The following is an 18,387-nucleotide window of genomic DNA, read 5'->3' as shown; positions in this document are numbered from 1 at the left end:
AGGACAGTCAACACATTCACAGAGAGCAGTCAAAGGTACATTTGTGGGGTGGAAAGGAATGAGAAATATTTCTCTTGATCCGGACCCTTAAACCAGCATCAGATCACTTCAAGACCAGGCGCCCACTGACTCACTTCCACTTACTTCCGTCTTCCACTGACTCACAGCCCTGTCATTCTCGCCACAACCCAGTAATCGAAGAACAATTTCCTTCTCCTCTTCTATGATTCATCTGGGCCTCACTTTCACCCCCCCCCCCTCGCTTCACTTCTTAGAGTGGACACCCTCCTCGCCTTTTGAAACGCGACCTCAGTTTAATGAAGCACAGGCTCGGAAAAGGCTGTGCAACCCATCCGCGCACACTTGCCACTTAAAACCACTTCTGAGTGGCGTGTCAGCATGTGCAACATTTCTGTGAGAATCAAAGCTATTCAGAGATGCATCTGCAAAGTGTCTTATGGAGTCACAGAAAATGACATTGTTATTTTCCTATATGGAGACCGAGATGTACAATGGTGGCGGAGAAACAAAACAAAACAAAAAAACTTCCGCGGTAACCTGAATCTGGTTTGGGGGAATTTCCACCTCAAGAGTGTCACGACCAAACACACGGGACCGGGAGGTATTTACTATTCCATACAAGGCGTCACAGCTCATAAGTCATCCAGTTTTTTTTTCTCTCAGAATCATCAGTTCCCCTGAAACACAAGAGTGAAGTGCTTCACTATCAGAGCTGTGTAGTTTTACAAAAAAATTGTTTTTAAAAGATTACAGTGAAACTATGCTACATATACTAAACTAGAAAGTGCTTAAAGTGTGGTATTTGTCACATTTTTGAGAAGAAAGTATGATAAAAATGCAATGAAATGGTCAATTCATTTATTATTTCACATTTTAGATGTATTTTCATTTGACAATTTTGTTGTGTTTTATAACAGGTGCCATATTTATTTTATTCTGTAGTTCGTATTCTGTGAATTATCGGTCCTATATTTGCTGTTGCTGCTAAATTGACCGTAGGTGTGAGTGTGAGTGGTTGTTTGTCCCTATATGTGGCCTTTGTGATGGACTGGTGACCTGTCCAAGGTGTACACCGCCTTCCGCCCTGTGTCAGCTGGGATTGGCACCAGCAGCCCCCCCATGACCCTCATGGAGAGGATAAAGTGGTAGAAGATGGATGGATGGATGGATGGATGCTGTGTATAACTTTGCAGCTGGTGTAGTACGCACACAATGATACTTGAATTGTCTGATTTAAAATCAATGATGCCCAAGAAATTTCTTAAATAAAAAAATGCAGTTTGAAAAAAGCATAATGAGCATAGCAGCAACAAATGCATTTGTAAAATGCTTTCAATGAGTATTAAGTAATTACAATACATTTATAATAAATCAATTACTACAGAGCAGACGACACAATTTACAATTTAGTCTACAAAACAGACAAGAATCTCACATTTGAAGTAATAAAATGGCAATAATGTCTTAAATAAGCAGAATGTGGCAGATGCTGAAATATAAAGCAACAGGATCCAATTCTGCCAAGTTGCAATATAACGTGGAATTTGTTCCATTTATTTGGTGCATTGTCATATATGAAGAAGATAATGTCTTGTTTTCCCTAAATTTGTATCCATATGTATCTCATCCAAGGTGCACCTTAAAATATGTGAGTGCAGGAAGTGCTTGTAGTTGTACCCAAACAGTTTTCAAACTTTATGGCTTCCTTCTTGGGTCATCCCCCACCTCTCCACAACATCTCATTGCAAATCGTTCAGTGGGTTTGGAGAAAACCTGCGGCAGACAGACAGACAGACAGACAGACAGACCGACAGACCGACAGACCGACGGACTCATATATGAAAATATACTGTAACTGTTGGAGGTAATTAACAGACCGAACACAAGATGAATGTTTTTATGGCTAGAAAGATTGTTGTGAGCAGACTGTCCCTCAAATTCAGCCCAAGATATTTGTATATGTAACTTATAACGTATTATATTTGAAATGTGTGTTTGATCTGTAATTTTTTTTTAAACAATGTTTAGTTACACAGTTCATATATACATTCATCAGCCACAACATCAAAGCTACTGAAGTATATCCATATCGTCTCGTGATAGATTTTGAAGGTTTAATCATTTCCCTGTGGTTTCATGGTTTGACTGAGTCTCAAATACACACAAATCAGCTACACATTATTTAAATGTTAGTTTATAAGTGTGTGTGCATGAGTTTGCATAAATATCATTTTTGAGTCTCAAGATAAAAAAAAGAAAAAACAGAACTCTATCAAGAGTAGCGTTTGAAGGTACAGTGGTCTTCTAAACCCAGCACTGCACTGACATCTCGTGGAGGAAAAGTGAAGTGCGCAACACTCAATTGAATTTTTGGCCAAAATCAGGACTGAAGCAGCCTTTTGGATGAGAGGCGAGACATTGTCAAGAACAGAAGACCAGTTGCCTTCTTTCTCTGGACTCAACAAGGCATTTTCTCCCAGAGAACTCTCGAGATGGTTGTGCGAGAACGTGCCAGTAGATCAGCAGTTTCTGAAAAAAAAATCATCGTCACTTAAATCCCCTTCCTTCCTCATTCTCATGCTCACTTTAAACTCGCCTTGATTATGTCTACATGCATACGTGCAGAGTTGCTGGATTAGATATTTTCATTAACATGCAGCAAGACAGGTGTACCTAAAAAAGTGGCTGATGAGTGTATATAAAAGGTAAAAGTAAAGTAAAGTAGCCATGCTCAGTTAAGAATCAACATGTTCTCTACAAACAATGTGTTTACATTCAAATCGACTCTGTTTTTCTCCATCTCCAGACGAGGCTGAAAAGAACTCAAAGTGAACGAAACCACGACAGACTATATAACAACACGTACCCCTGTAACATATGTCTCCATAATATTTTGCAGCAGCTCCATGGTAACTGGGCAGGATTTGGCTCAGGCCCGGCCTCTCCCAGCCACAAGATCCAATATGTGCCTCTGCATATACGTCTGGTATGTGACAATTGCTCAAGCATGTGAGACTGTGCTGAAGTCCAGGCTAACTGAATCCTTGCAAGGAAAGAGTCTGTCTGTACATCAAGAATTTCATTATTATTTCTCCACAGATTCCTGTACCTCATGAGCACACATTAGAATAAAATACAATCATAATAACTAATCTCATTTCAAAACAATAGAAGGATATAGACACTGAGAAAAATACAGTATAAAACCCAACATTCAGTAAAATAACACATTAATAAAGCAAACAGAAAAGTGCAATTGAAATCCTAATACATACAACTGTTGCAAGAAACCAAGCAGATGGATAAATTGGAATAGACTTTCTAGTAAAAATTCAGACCGTGTATTAACATCTGGCCTTAATGATCCACTTAAGTATACACAACTTGAATCCATCCTCACAGAAACCACAGTCAGAAGTAGTTTGAGGACACATGTGGTTGTCCTCAGGACACATTAGAGACTCAGCTGACCTCCTCTGACTTAACTGTATTTGGTTGATTTGTAGCCACTGCTTTTGTGAGCTTCAGGTAACCACCATACTTGACCATAAATAGTGAGATAAACGCCCCCAGATTAATATATATTGATCGGGAGTGACCGCAAAGTCGTGGCAGAGAGAAGAAGAGGAAGTTCACACAATGCTGGTGCCCGAGGATCTCAAGATACTCGCCGATGTGTCTTATACGGCCATAAGCGATGTTGTTTATTTTCTTTCGGGCTTCACGAGTGCTGCATTAATGGTCAGTACTACTGCATGAATTTATGTAGGAATCGTTGAGGGACAGCAAAATGTGTTTTTCTCAGTGTTTCTGGTGGGACCACTGGCTGGGCCACTAAGAAAAGGCTGGGTTTAAAAGGTCTAAAATGCAATCTGGAGCCAGGCCATGGAGGCATTTAAAAACAATTAATGTTAGTGTGGATGAAAAACGTTTGGCACGCTCTGGCTCCACATTCACTAAAATGCACCAACACAGCAGTTCAAAAGAGCCTGAAAATGTACTCTTCAGACCAACCAATTATTTCCATATGGGTTGCCTTTTATTTAACATGAGTGAGAATGTAGCATGAATGTAGTCCCATATCTTACGGGTCAGTGTTGAATGCAATAACCTTTCTTTTACATAACAAGCAACTATACCACTACACCAAAATCCAGCCGTTTATTTGTGGTTGAGTTATGAGCCATGTATATCAGGGATATTGGCTCAGAGGTAGAGTGGGGAGCGTGTGAATGAGTATGACAGATGTGTGATGGAAAAAGTGGTTCACATAGATGCACTGTATATATGAGTGTGAACGGGTGAATGGAAAAACTGTAGTGTAAAGCTGCTTTGAGTTGTCATTGAGACTAGAAAAGTGCATTTTAAAAACTATAAATACAGGTCATGCATATTTCCTTTCCTCCACAGTGTTCATAACGATCATGATGGTAACTGAACTGTATACGAAACAAAGGCACGTTAAACATACAAGCGAAATGAAAGGCACTAAATGACAGCAAAGTACCAGAGAAAACAGACAATGGGAAAAAGAGGAAACATAATTACCAGAAATCATTGACAGTTGTGACTTTTAGTTAATACATATCACTCCACTGCATGGCAATACAGTTATCTTTTCAGAATGCAAAACATTTATTTCCTTGACGAAAGGCAAGCTTCGTGAAGTTTGCCAATGTGACATGTCTGTGTGCCAGATGTCTTCGAAATCCCCTTTAAGTTAGCTGCAAATAATTAGTTTTGAATTAAATTTGAATTATGTGACTGTGTTATACACTTTTGTCTCCTTCCCTTTTTTCATAGTAAATAATTAAATTCACAGTCATACGTTTGTAGTAAACACATACACACACAAACGTATGTCTTTACTTAAAGTTTACAAACGTACTGCTAATAAAGTTAAGTGGAAAAAAAACCTTTTATTGCTGAGGGATTCCTTTTCCGCTAAACCAGCGGTACTTCCGTGTTGTAGTCCGGAAGTGGTGTCGACAGGTTGTTTCTGTCAGAGGTGGCTGCGACTGCTCCGTGCCGTTAGTTTTATTACATGCAGCACAACTTCAAACACACTTCTGTCTGTCCTTCAACATGTCGGCCAGGAACCCAGGGACCAAACTCGGTGAGTCCACTTATTTCTGTCCTCGGTGTTTCGGAGCTAAAGCTAAGTTTCATGCTAACACGTGTGGTCGACTCTTTTTGCTGCAACTTTTCACTCCAGCGTTATTATGTAACGTTTCACTTGGCTGATGTTTACCTTGCCTCAAATGTCCTTTTACCGTTTTAACTGAAAATAAATAAGAGACAAAAGAGAAAGCTACAGTGCAGTCTTGACTCCCCACTGCTTATTAATAAGTAACACTTTATAGGTCAGTGACGTGCTGAATGTAACTGTGTAAACCACTGTAATATTCATACGACATTGGCTCAACATATGCTAAATTAACAGCCTGGAAACACCCACTGAGTGATAGATTCACATAAATACAGACAACAGGCTGTCAGATACTGTATCATATATTGTGACCACAGTTGGTGTAATTGAAAACTCATGACAGACCATCCCTCTCTGATCAGCTGACCTGTTGAACTCTACAGCTCCATAGTTCAATATTGGTTGAGTATAGTTCACTGACATATAGACTCAGCATACTTGTGTCACTAGCAACAGCAGCCATACTCATCCAGCATCAGTCTGATGTGTTTTCCTCACCGTTTCACTCACTTCAGTTGCTATTTTTTTTATGTTAAATATGTAATGGTCAATTCTGGGCCCAAGTGATGCTTTTATATACATATTTAGCATAAAATTAACACTAGAGGTCATCCAATGTGAGTTTTGTTTTGTGAATAGGCTGATGTATGATTTGTACAGCCTATATGTTGGCCATGTTTTTTTCTCCTTCGTCCCATGAAATTCAGCATCGATATAGCTTAACCTCAATAAATATATTAAATAATGAAATTAAATAAATAATATTGCACAACACCTTTGATGGGCAAATATTCTAAACAAAGCACTTGGCAAATCACTATGGTTGCATTTGTATTCTTCTAGTGTGACTGTTTTATCTACTATGCAAATATTTTTCTTGTTGAGGTTTGGGAAACAACCATCAACATTTTTTTTCTATTCAATGAATTGAGATTAATTGAGAAGCTGTAGCCCTATTTGTGAACATGCACTACCAGCATTTTTTTTTTTTTTTGCCAGAGAACAAGTTATTTTCTTTTCTTTCATGTCGCGCTCCTTGGCTGCAGACCTGGAAAGAATCTCCAAAGTGAAAGTGAACACACAGGCTGTTCTGAAGAGAGCACAGCAGATCCAAGGACAGAAACTCCTGAAGAAACAGTGGCAGGTACAGCTCTAACCCTAACCCTTTCACGGTTGCTTTTTACTCTATATTGACATCTCTACCTGTATGTGTGTTCACACCAGTGTCCAATTAGAATTTACTCGAAAGATGCAGTCTAACTAAAACACTTGCTTCATGTTGGCTGCTCATTATTTGCCATGTGTTCGTCCTGCAGGCCGCCTGGCTGCTGAAGGCTGTGACATGTATTGACCTGACAACTCTGGCTGGAGACGATACACCGTCCAACGTGCACCGACTGTGCCTGAAAGCCATTCAGCCAGTCAGAATCGACCTGCTCCGCAAGATGGATATGCACGACAAAGGTCTGATTCTGACCTGCAATGTATGAATCCAAAACATTACTAGCAATTTTCTTCAAGAAAACAAACGGCTGACTAGTTTTCATGTCATCTTTTTTTCAGATGTTAAAACTAATGTCATACGATCACTTACATTTATAACTGAAGTACTGCCTGTCCGCATTTTAACTTATGCCCATATGCCTGAATTTATATTATCAATATTTTTGTGGGTTACTTGTCAGCTACCCAACCCAGGACTCTGTGTGGTGCTGTTCACATCAGAACCAGTTAAGGTCAATCAAGCCCAGTCTTGTATAAACTACCTTAAAGGGTATCTTACCAGATAATGACTTTCGTAGAAGTTGAAGTCACTTTTTATAGTCTTACTTAAGTCTTAAAGTATATGATATTTACTGTACTAAAGTGTCAAAAGTAATTTTCATACATAAATGTACTTTATAAATGTAGTTTTAGAAGTAAAAGTATTAAAAAAAAAGTGAGGAATTAGGGTTGAGCCATGGTAGCTCAGTGGTAGGGCGAGTTGTCTTTCAGCTGGAAGGCTGTGGTTTAAATTCCTGGCTCTGCTAGTCTATATGTGTCCTTGAGCAAGATGCTTAATCCATGCTGAAGCGTGTGAATGGGTATGAAAGATGTGTGAATGGGTGAATGACAAAACTATAGTGTAAAGCAGCTCATCAGACCATTACCAACTCTTCTTCTAACAATGATAGTTAGAGGAATGGTAGTGGAGTAAAAGTTGCTAAAAATATAAGTAACAAAGTAAAGTTCAGATATGTGAATTTTGTATTTGAGTACAGTAACAAAGTATTTGTACTTTGTTACATTACAACACTGCTGTTACCAGTGTATCTTTGTCAGTGTTTTACTCTATATCTATATGTCGATAGCTGTAACTTTTGTTCAGTTGTTGCAGTAATTTCACAGTGTACCGTGTAATATTTTCCCACATATAGTATGAAATTCAGGTACTATTTTTTTTTTTATTGTGACATTTTAGACTATAAATAGTGTACAACCAAACAAAATTGCTAATGAAAAAGCAGTGTTAAAAAAACCCAAAACCCTCTTATCTCCAACAACAATATAATCCAGATTGCTAATAAAGCACCTGATGCTGTCAATGCTTAACTTACTGCTCTGTGACGTGCTGCCTCCTGCACAAATGTGACTGCAGTATCTTAGGTCCTTTTTGTGGTAGGAGTGCCTGTCAGGAATGCGTGTTATCACAACCTTGACTATCTTCTGATATCAAATACCAGTTGGTTATTCATCCATTGATCTTTTCATCCATTTAAAACACCTGAACTGTTCATAAGACGGCTTGTCCCCTTGCAGTCTTGCAGATATGAGAAAGCTCCCTCTGACTTATAGTCTGTCTCCTGTTTTTAAATGATTGCCATTTAAGTATTGTTGATTGAAGTAATTGATGAATTGAAAAATTATTTTAATTTTGCACAATACATTGTCAGCATTTTGTCCATCATTTCTATCAGTGACGGTAACATTGTTCTCAGCAGTTCTCAGTGAACACATTCGGTGACATTCTTATTTAGACTACAGGCGATCAAATCGCAGTCACATGACCAGACATTTTGATCGGATCGGGACATATTTGCACAAGATTGTGTCTGTGTTGTTTTGTATATCTGACTAATGACCTCATTCTGAATTCAGATTATTATGTTTACATGAATGGAACATTCCATTCATATTAATATCTGACTGAAACATGCCTGGACAATGTGATTCCATTGATTCCTTATTTGTCATATTCAGCCAATTGTCTTTGTCAGGTTAGTATCATTCTGTAGATGTAAACTGTTCAGTTCATACAAGATTCAACCTGGAGAGGGCGACAGAGACCAGTTCATAATGCTGTTTCTCCTTTTGCTCTGCTATGTGTGTATATACGTGTGTGTGTGTGTGTTGTTTTTGTGTCAGGAGTGACCACGGCAGCCGTATGTGTGTATCCGTCTCGTGTGGCTGACGCCGTCGCGTCACTAAAAGCAGCCAACTCCAGCCTGCCTGTCGCCTCAGGTGAGTCACTTGAAACTCATTGAGGTCCCTTTTAAGTTTTCCCTTTTTTTGTGTGTGATGTAAATATGTATGTTTTCTTTTTTTATTATTGTTAAAAACCTGATATTCATTGACCGTATATATTTTTGCATTTCTCTCTCAGTGGCCACTGGTTTCCCAGCTGGCCAGACGCCATTAGAGACACGGTTGCAGGAAGTGCGTATGGCGGTGGCGGATGGTGCCACTGAAATCGACATCGTCATCAACCGCACACTCGCCCTCACGGGACAGTGGGAAGGTATGATGATAAGAAAGAAAAGAAGTAATATTTTCACATTATCTATTTATTTGATTTTTACAGTTTTATTCTTATAATATTTATTTTATTTCTATTCCAGTACTGGTCCAGTGGCTCTGTTAGTTATTTATTTACCATCATGTACTTTAAGTCTGGCTCATGGGAGCCTGGAGCTCTTTTATCTCGCTTTTTTTACTTGGTTTTAATTTTTTTTTTTTTCTCCCTAATTATGTTTGTCATGTCTGCGCTTTCTGTTAGATGTTTGTTATTGCATGCTTCGGTCTTAAAACTGGCAAACAAATGTAGCTACATATACAAATAAAGGGACTTGACTTGATGACAAAGACACAGAATGAGAAAGTAACATTAACACTGGGGAAAAAAAACGCTGCTTTGCAATTAAACTATTTAAAGAGCCATAAAATGAAATAATTACAGTCTTTCACGGGCCGCTCAACACCAATTAAGTTAGTTAGGTAACGAATAATTAGCATTGGCTGATTATTATTTATTAATTGGCCAAATCATTACAAATGATGTGTTTTTGTTCTCCAGAAACTCCGTCATTGTTCCTAAGACACCAAAAGTTAAACTTTTCTTTAGTGTTTTGATGATCCTTTTGTCATTTATTTAATATTTAGTTTATACATTCAATCTTTATTGAAAATACTGTATATAATTGTAAAAACAAAATTGTTTTTCAATAACAAGTTACTGAAGTTAAACAAGTCACTGCATTGTGCAACACTGTATGTGTATTGGCCAGCGCCTGCCCTGATTTCTAAAAACTGGCATCAGCAACAGAAAAAGTCGTTGTATGGAAAAGAGTGTAATAGAATAGGCTCTTGTAGAGAGCGCATGAATGGTACATCCTTCCTCATCCAATCAGAGAGAGCTGCTCTTTTGTCAGCGGTTTCCCCCAGGAAATGCTCTCTGTAATATGCATGTTTAGTCTGATGCAACTTAAGCCAACACACGTGCAAAGGAGCCTGATAAATAAACTCTAGCAGAACATTCTTTGTTCAGACGCAGTCAGAGTGGATGTATTTGCATCAAAATAGAGACCAGCATATTTTGGTGTAGGCCTGGCCAGGATTACCACAGCGAATATGATGAAGAGAGTGTGAGTCAAAGTTATTAGATGAGTCACAGGAGGATAATATTCTAAAATGACAATAATCCCGAATGCTGCAAAAATCACTTGTTGTAAATTGAAAAAAGTGAAAATTATGGCATGATGACAAATGTCCCCCGACTTGAATCCAATTGAACACAATTAAAGTATTTTAAACTGAAAGCAAGATACCCCCTCCAGCAAAGACAAGCTGAAGGGAATGATTTTGTGAAGAATGGCAGAACGTCTCTTCACGGATTTGTGCGAGATTGGTATCGGCTGTGCCCAGAAGGATTGAATCTATGATCAATAGTAAGGCTCAGCATTCAAACTATTTAAAAAGTGAATGAATTGCAGTATTTTTCATGACGATTATCATGGGGGTTCTGTTCCAAACCTCCCAACAATACAAAAAAAACACATGGAAAGTTCAAGACGGTGTGATGCATTTGCTGGTCTCCTGAGGCAGAAACAGTGGAACATTATCTATCAGTCCATTTTCATCTCCTTAAAAACCATATATAATTTACACAGGAATTATATTATTGGGGCAACTAACGATTATTTTCATCATACATTGGGAGGCACCAATTTCTTCTTCACAGGTAAGATTAGTCGAGCTAGCATCTTCACCCTGGAGCGCCACAAGGGAACAGCCTACTCCCTGCTGTTCCTTGGCTGCAGACAGGAGGGTCCTGAGCCGCAGGTGTTGCCCTGTCCTTCGCCATGATTGAGCAGATTTGTGCCACTTTGGGGTAACAAATCTGTGCTGGTTTACCTGCAGATAAAAAAGAGTTTGGACCCGCCAGACCCAAAATGGAGGTGACATTCTCATTCCTGGTTCTCTTTTCAACCCACTTGCGGATGTACACGTGTACGATGAGGCTGTAGCCAGAAAGATGCAAATAGAGTTTGCACCAGTGATGAACCACTCCAGAGTTCACTTGCAAGTGGTCCAAACACCTCTTTCAGGTTTGGTTTGCAGAAAAGGCACAGACTACGTTCAGACCAACCCAAAGGGGTAAACACACAAGGGTTCTATTCAACTGCTCTGAACAAGGCTGGTGTGAATGCACCCTTGTACTCCACAGCTGACAGAGGTCAGGTGAGCTTTTGTCACTGGAGAATGCTGTGGATGAAGAAAGTAGTGCAGCTGAAGACGCACAGCTCATGTTGTTCCATGTATCGTTACACCTTGTGTCCCATTTCTGCTCCCAAAGATAGTGTGTGACCCCAAGTTGTCCATCAATGCAGATCAAACATCAGAATAATGTTATAAAAATACTATTGTGACTGAAGCTTTTTTTTGTAGTTTTCCTGGAAATAACCTTATTTTAATTGCAAACACGCTGTTTTTCCTGTCTCCCTTGACAGCCATGTATGACGAAATCCGTCAGTTTCGCGAGGCCTGTGGCGACGCCCACATGAAAACCATCCTGGCCATCGGAGAGCTGGGCACCTTCACCAACGTCTACAAGGCCAGCATGGTCGCCATGATGGCAGGTCAGTCGTTGTCATCGATTATCATGTGACACTCAAAGGGATTTAAATGTCGAAGTCGGTAAACGTTGCTGTAGTTTCTGCTGTGCTTCAGATAGTGGCGCTGCTGCTCAGCTCTTTCTTTTGCTGAGATCTCTCTCTCTCTCTCTCTTTCACACACACACACACATACACAACCAGCATGCTTAACTAGCCATCACATAATAAGCCGATTACAGAACCAAATTGTCAGGGGCTCTGATAGAGATCATTATTAAAATGCATTGCTTTTGTCGCCACACTCGCTCCTTAATCTCCTCTTGTTCCTATGAATTGCGTATGAGATTCCTGAAATTGAATGATAATTTCACCTATTAATCTCTGATGCAGGCTATTTTACACTGTTCCCCCGCCAGTGTCCCCTCCTGCCCATGCAAATGACTAGAGCTTCATTACCGCCACCCGCATTTAATAACCATTATCCATTATCTGGTAATTAAGACTCCCCATAACGAATCTTAAGGATTACGCCAGTTTTAGGAAGAGGGGAGAGCAGCTGAAAAAAAGAAGGAGAGAGAACTGACTGGAAGAATACATAGAACATGTCTTTAATGAAATGGAAAATGTTCATCTTGTTCTGTTCAGTAATGAACGGTCATTATTATACACCACACAGGCAGAAAGCGGTGATTTTTTTTCCCCTCCTTTCTTTCCTGCAGCTTGCAGTTTGTGGGTAATCTATTTAAGAGCATCATTTCATCTTCTATTTTTATCAGGAAAGCAGATAAAACATAATTGGCTGTGAAGGAAGGGAAGGATAAATTAAAGATTTTATTGATGATGCAGCTGCCCTCTGTTAGCCATCAGCAGCAATGGCATATGTTCTTGTCTGGCCAGGCCAGACGATCAGAGTAATACCATTGTCTTAAAGCTGCAGCTACTGAATATTTCCATAATTGATTAATCCGCCAATTATTTTCTTGATTCATTAATTTGTTGTTTGGTCCAGAAAATGTCAGACATGTTTGAAATGTTTTTATTAGTGTTTCCAAAACCCTGGAATGATAATGTTCGTAAATGTCTTCTTTTATCAACAAACCAATGTTCACACACCTCTTCATGAGTGTCGGGGGCCTGTATAATGCCAGTTTCATTCACACCAATGGTCATTTAGGGTGTCCAATTAATGTCTGCATGTTGTTGGACTGTAGGAGGATAACCCACGCCCACGTGGAAAGAACACACAAACTACACACTGTGAGGCAACAGTGCTAGCTATTACTCTACCATATGGCCCCAGTATTGTTTCATTTTAGTGAATTATTTGTTAAATCGAGGACCATAAAAATATTCACATTTAAGGAGCTGAAAAAAAACCTGAATGAGGAGTGCCACTTGACAATATCTGTGTACCGTTTTGTCACATGTCACCCGACAGGTTCCGACTTCATCAAGACATCCACAGGAAAAGAGGCTGTCAATGCTACTTACCCAGTTGCCATAGTGATGGTGAGAGCCATCCGTGACTACTACTTGTGTACGGGCCAGAAGGTACAGTGCTTCACTCCTGCCCGTCTCTGGGTTGTGTGAATATTTCCTGGTTAATGAAGTGGAGGTAAAGTGGGCCATTCACTGTAGATCGGCTGCATGGACAGTGTCCTCTCTGCTGGCTGCTGTGTTCTCAAACCTATTAGTTCCATTCCATATAACCATCCATAGGATCAAACACATGTAGACCTAATACGAAACTTCAATTGCAGTTCACAATATAAAAGTGGTAATTGTTTAAAACCTCTGTAAATCTCTGTAATCTCTCTTTCAAACACACTCAAATCCCTTAAATTCAAGTTTCATTCCATATTCAGATCCTTGCTTTTCTTATCTAAAGTTGGCACTGCACAGGCCATGTCCTTAGAAAGTCACCTGCCAAGTTTGAAGCCTGTCAAGTGACCATTTGGATAATTATGTGATTAACAGACAGACTCAAGTTGCTTGCCGTTATAGATAGAAGTTTGCAAATTGGCCCTTTAAAGTATGTGTGAGCATTTTTAAAAGCGCTACATAAATTTATTATGGTGATTTTAAAGAGGAAGTTCTTCACACAACAGAGAGACTCCACTTTACTCATCACACTTCAGACGAGATGGTGCAATTATCATGGCAGAAGGTGGATTAAAGCAGTGTTTTGTTGGCAGACGTAGAGTCAACACAAGTTTTTGAAATGTGTTGTTGCTGCAGATCTACAGCCAACCGTAAAGAAAGTCATGTCAGCATGACCACACAGTATTCAAAGGGGCTCCTCGGAGCTTTTGCGTTGGTTTTGGCACATGAAGTTGGTTTCATTTTGTAAATACTTTCCATCAAATGGGAACAAAAAAAACAGTTATTGTAATTTTCACATTGTTCTGCCCTCTCCTCCATTCAAAACTGCAAATACAATGTTGTGTACTCTAACGCCCCCTCATGGTAATTAAGCAGTCATCGTCTTATTGTGTGTTTGGACCAAATGTTTTTCACATGGTGCAGTTATATACAAAGCCTGCTCACTGTCTCCCATATAAAAGTCCATAAAGAAAATCAGTGGTTTTAGCTCACAGGGACAAGGAAGCTGCAGATCTACTGCTGCCAGGTTTGGTAAATTTGTGTCACTGATGTAAATCCAAATGAAGCTTTTCAAACACGGAAGTCTCAAATCAACTCATCTGGTCTTAATAATGGAGGAAACACTGCATCAACAAGTCAGTAAAATAGGTGATTTTCTCAATGGACTTTGGTGCAGTACGTGAGCCTTTTTCACTGTAGCACAATCTGGTCTCCAGTGGTAAAAAAGGCTGACTAATGGCAAAATGCCGTTAGCATGACTCAGACTGCAATAAAGTCAGCTTTGACCATGTGTCCTCCTATAACTATACTTAAAAACACTATTCAAGCTCATTTAGAGGGTAATCCTGCTTTAAGTGAAGTAGCTTCCTGTTAACGCAGGTGTGTTTATTCTCTCAGGTGGGCTTTAAGCCGGCAGGTGGGATCAGGACGGCTCAGGAGTCTCTGGTGTGGCTCTGTCTGATCAAAGAGGAGCTGGGCAACGATTGGCTCTGTCCTCACTTGTTCCGCCTGGGAGCGAGCAGCCTGTTGGCTGATATTGAGAGACAGGTGAGGACATACACACAGCTCCCTATACGTTTTTTTTTTTTTTCCCATACCCTATTTTTCTTCACAATTATACCAAAAATGTCATGTAGAACCTTGTGCTAATGCTGACATGCACCTAACTGGGCCGCTGTCCTTTCTGCTCATCTTATCCATTGTCAAATTAAACGAGGTTGTTGCAGCACTGTCTCAGGATATTATGAAATTCTAAAGTTCCAAAGACAAAACTTATTTCAGCCAAAAATATTTCTGCCCAAGTCCTGTGGTGCTTGATATCATTTTATTTTAATGGCCTTAAAATGTGCTATATGCTTTATCTTTGGTCACTGATATCATGTGTGCCATGTTTGTTGTATAAGACTAGAATTGCAAAAATACAACAATAATTGATGAACATAAAGATATTAAAACTAATACAAGGTGTTGCCACATACTTTCTCCATTTTCATAGGAACAAAATGACAAGTCCATAAGAGATTTAGTTATAAAAACATAAAATAGACTCACATTTGAAAGATATTTGTCCTCCATTTCAGAATTCAAATGTTTGCCTCACTATCTTGATGACTATTAAATTCCTGCCATACTGGCATTGTAAAACCATTTAGGGCACACTTTTTTTTTCTATTTTTGGAATAGAGAGCATTTTAGTTGACAATTGTCTTGTCAATTGTCTTTTGAGGAAATCTTTTGTATAAGCAGGAAAATCTCTCAAGCTCAAGTGGGAGATTCAGCATGTTTTTCTCCATAAAATGCTGGATATGTCTGCACATGTACAATATAGCTTTTAAAATGTAGCTTTTGCAGTACAAACAACAGCCATAGTTGTTGATATAACATTTGAAAAAAAACAAAAACCCATAGATTTAATTGCAATACTTTAAATATTGTACTCTTTGACTCTTTATTCTGTTTTAAATATGTACTTACAGAAGATGCAGATAAAAGAGAGAAACACCTGCTGCTTCATTATGATAACTGTGTGTAACTGTGAGGGGAACATCAAGTGCATTTTGTCATGTACTTAAGCTGAATATCATATAACAACAATATCATATCTATATATCCAACTGATCCATCTGGGAAAAAGTTACCATGGATTAAGGGTATATTGAAGATGGCAACTCTGTATTTATCAGGAGTCTGAGGAAAAGCCTTTGTTCTCCAAATGTCACTATGGCAATTAAAACCTTTAACGTGAGCTCCACGGTATGCAAACATTCTTTCAAATGTATTTTTTACGTCATGTTTATCTCGAGCGAAATGATCAATATCATTGGAAACATTGAACAAGTATTTGATTAGACTGTTTTGCTGTTGTGTTTAATTAATAGCTACAAAAAAGCTACATTAAATGAGGAGATAGAACTATTGTGAGTGCTTTTTAGTGCAGTAGCATTATTAATATCATTATTATTATTATCATTATCATTATCATTATTCCTGCACCCTTCAAATGTTTTTGTTTGTTTTTCCTGTGTCCTTAAACTTTGCACAATCCATATTGACTTTCTTTAACTTTTGCTTCCCTACGTGGTCCGTTCATGTTCGTTTAGTGTACAGGCACAAAATAAAATAAAATACTCAGTTAATTGGAAAAAATGTACAGAATAAAAATTGTTACCATTGTGTTGACCTCTTAGAAATATAATCCAGGATTTGATGGCCAATCGTGGTTTTCCAGGCATTTTTGAGAGTGTCAACATTTAAATAAACATATGAAATGCAAAAAAAAAATAAAAAAAATCTTAGGAACCAAAGTGACACAAACACACGGTGAGACTGTGATACAACCACTTTCTTGGATTCTTTGTTGATTTGACCTAGAACATAAAAAGGATGTGAATTCAATCAGCAGAAACAAATGTGAATTGAATGAATAATTGTTTTTTTGGAACACATTTATACAATTCGTCATTTGTTCTCATTTGTACAGATCTATCACCATGTGACTGGACAGTACGCAGCCTATCATGAGCTGCCGATGGCCTGAAGCTACGCACAGAATCAACTGACCTGAGTTAGTTTATTCAAACTTAAGTTGACGAGTTTAGTGAAGACAATGTTAAATAGCTTGCTATTTGTACTTTGAATGCACTTTGAATGGTTTGTCAACCGTTTTGTTTTTTCCATTTTGTTTAAATGACCAATCAAACCTCGGACCACAGTAGCCCATCAGTGGTTGTTTAGACCAGGGGTTCCCAAACACTGGGTCAGGACCCACAGATGGGTCACAGCACAGCAAATTCCCAGAACTTTTAATTAACATTTCTTTTAAATAACATGCACACAATCATTCATTGACCAAACATTTCTTTGAAAGAAATAGTATGTTCAGCATTTCCAAATCATATTGGGCTCTAAATTAGTTATGCACATATTTGCTCTTGTCATGATTAGGTATGCACGATATTGGACTGATATATCGGGAGTGCTTACGCTGATAACTGATACCGATATTTCCTTTTGCCCAACTGCAGTGGTCATTTAGTCTCTTCTGTAGTGAAATTAACATATTTTTCACACATATGTTGCAGCAGACGTGGATATAAAATATCTTTATTGTGCAAAATAAAGATATCTATATAAAAAAAACTACTATTTTAGTCATATTGGTGGGTCTTGGCGTGTATTTTGACGTTTTCAAGCCAATATCTGCTGATACTGATATCATGGGGATAATATTTTGTATCCCTACTCACGATGGTTTGTGAAGGATCTTCATATAGAACGTTTGGGAATCATACATTCTTTCATAGCAAGTAAAAAATATTTATCAATTAGATTTTGTTCTTTAGATCATGAAAATCTGGGCCTTGGCTGAAAATAAAAGACTGATCTGAAAACACGACTGGCTCCTGTTCGTTCTGCCCGTTTCTTTCTTCATGTCCATGGACCCTGACAAAGTAGCAGAGCTTCCATCACATCGGCGAAGCCTCTGCTTCATGCTGCCTGCCCGATATTACCATACGCTTATAAAGTCTCCCAACTATCCCCAGCAATGTGTTCTGAATGTGTTATCGAGGCTCCCTTTGCTCCTAATTTCATAAGCAGTAAGCTCGTCCAACTGAGGAGCGCTGGGGATTAATCGAGGGTTAAGTGAGTTTAAAAAGATCCGATTGAACAGCTCACAAATGTTCTGGCGTCATTTGAAGACGGCAAAACTTTCTTCTCGTGTTCCTCTCTAATTAAGAAATCACAGTCCTCGACCTTGACTTGGAACAGAGGATAAATGAGTTAATTAATTGTGGAAGGAAGGAGACGCGGGCAGTTGCGAGGGGAAAAGTGTGCGATTAGATGGAGAACCCGGTGGTTTGGGAGAGGCTCGGCTACAGGGTGATGGTGGAAGTGCTGGGAATGGGGCCATGTTCAGCTACCAAGTGGAGTAGAGACTTAGAATAGTACTCTGCAGGGGAGTGGTCAATAACTTTAGAGAGGAGAGGAGACGGTTTCTTTCATGGAAGAAAGTGATGTATTGTTTCACCCTCCATTAATCTTGTCTCCCAAAACGTACTCCAGTCCAATGCCATGACCTTCAACTGTGTTCAGCTGGTTCTACACAAGTACTTGCTCAGTCAGCTTGACTGCAACTCGCAATTATTTTCATAATCGATTAATCTCTCGGCCGCACGGGTGGTG

At 39.0% G+C, this 18,387-nt stretch overlaps 1 protein-coding gene across 1 annotated transcript; it reads left to right on the top strand.

Annotated features, from left to right (window-relative positions):
- The first annotated feature begins 4,975 nt into the window (after positions 1 to 4,975).
- On the top strand, positions 4,976 to 17,596 carry dera (deoxyribose-phosphate aldolase (putative)). Its single transcript, XM_044022565.1, has 9 exons — positions 4,976 to 5,137; positions 6,277 to 6,374; positions 6,547 to 6,694; positions 8,636 to 8,731; positions 8,874 to 9,008; positions 11,497 to 11,625; positions 13,040 to 13,152; positions 14,602 to 14,751; positions 16,685 to 17,596. The coding sequence occupies exons 1-9, from the start codon at positions 5,107 to 5,109 to the stop codon at positions 16,739 to 16,741; spliced, it is 957 nt and encodes a 318-aa protein (XP_043878500.1). The 5' UTR covers positions 4,976 to 5,106; the 3' UTR covers positions 16,742 to 17,596.
- Positions 17,597 to 18,387: the final 791 nt, after the last annotated feature.

The sequence above is a fragment of the Solea senegalensis genome, linkage group LG3 (assembly GCF_019176455.1).
Source record: "Solea senegalensis isolate Sse05_10M linkage group LG3, IFAPA_SoseM_1, whole genome shotgun sequence".
In the NCBI taxonomy this organism is placed as follows: domain Eukaryota; kingdom Metazoa; phylum Chordata; class Actinopteri; order Pleuronectiformes; family Soleidae; genus Solea; species Solea senegalensis.
This window is presented reverse-complemented; position numbering and strand designations above follow the sequence as displayed.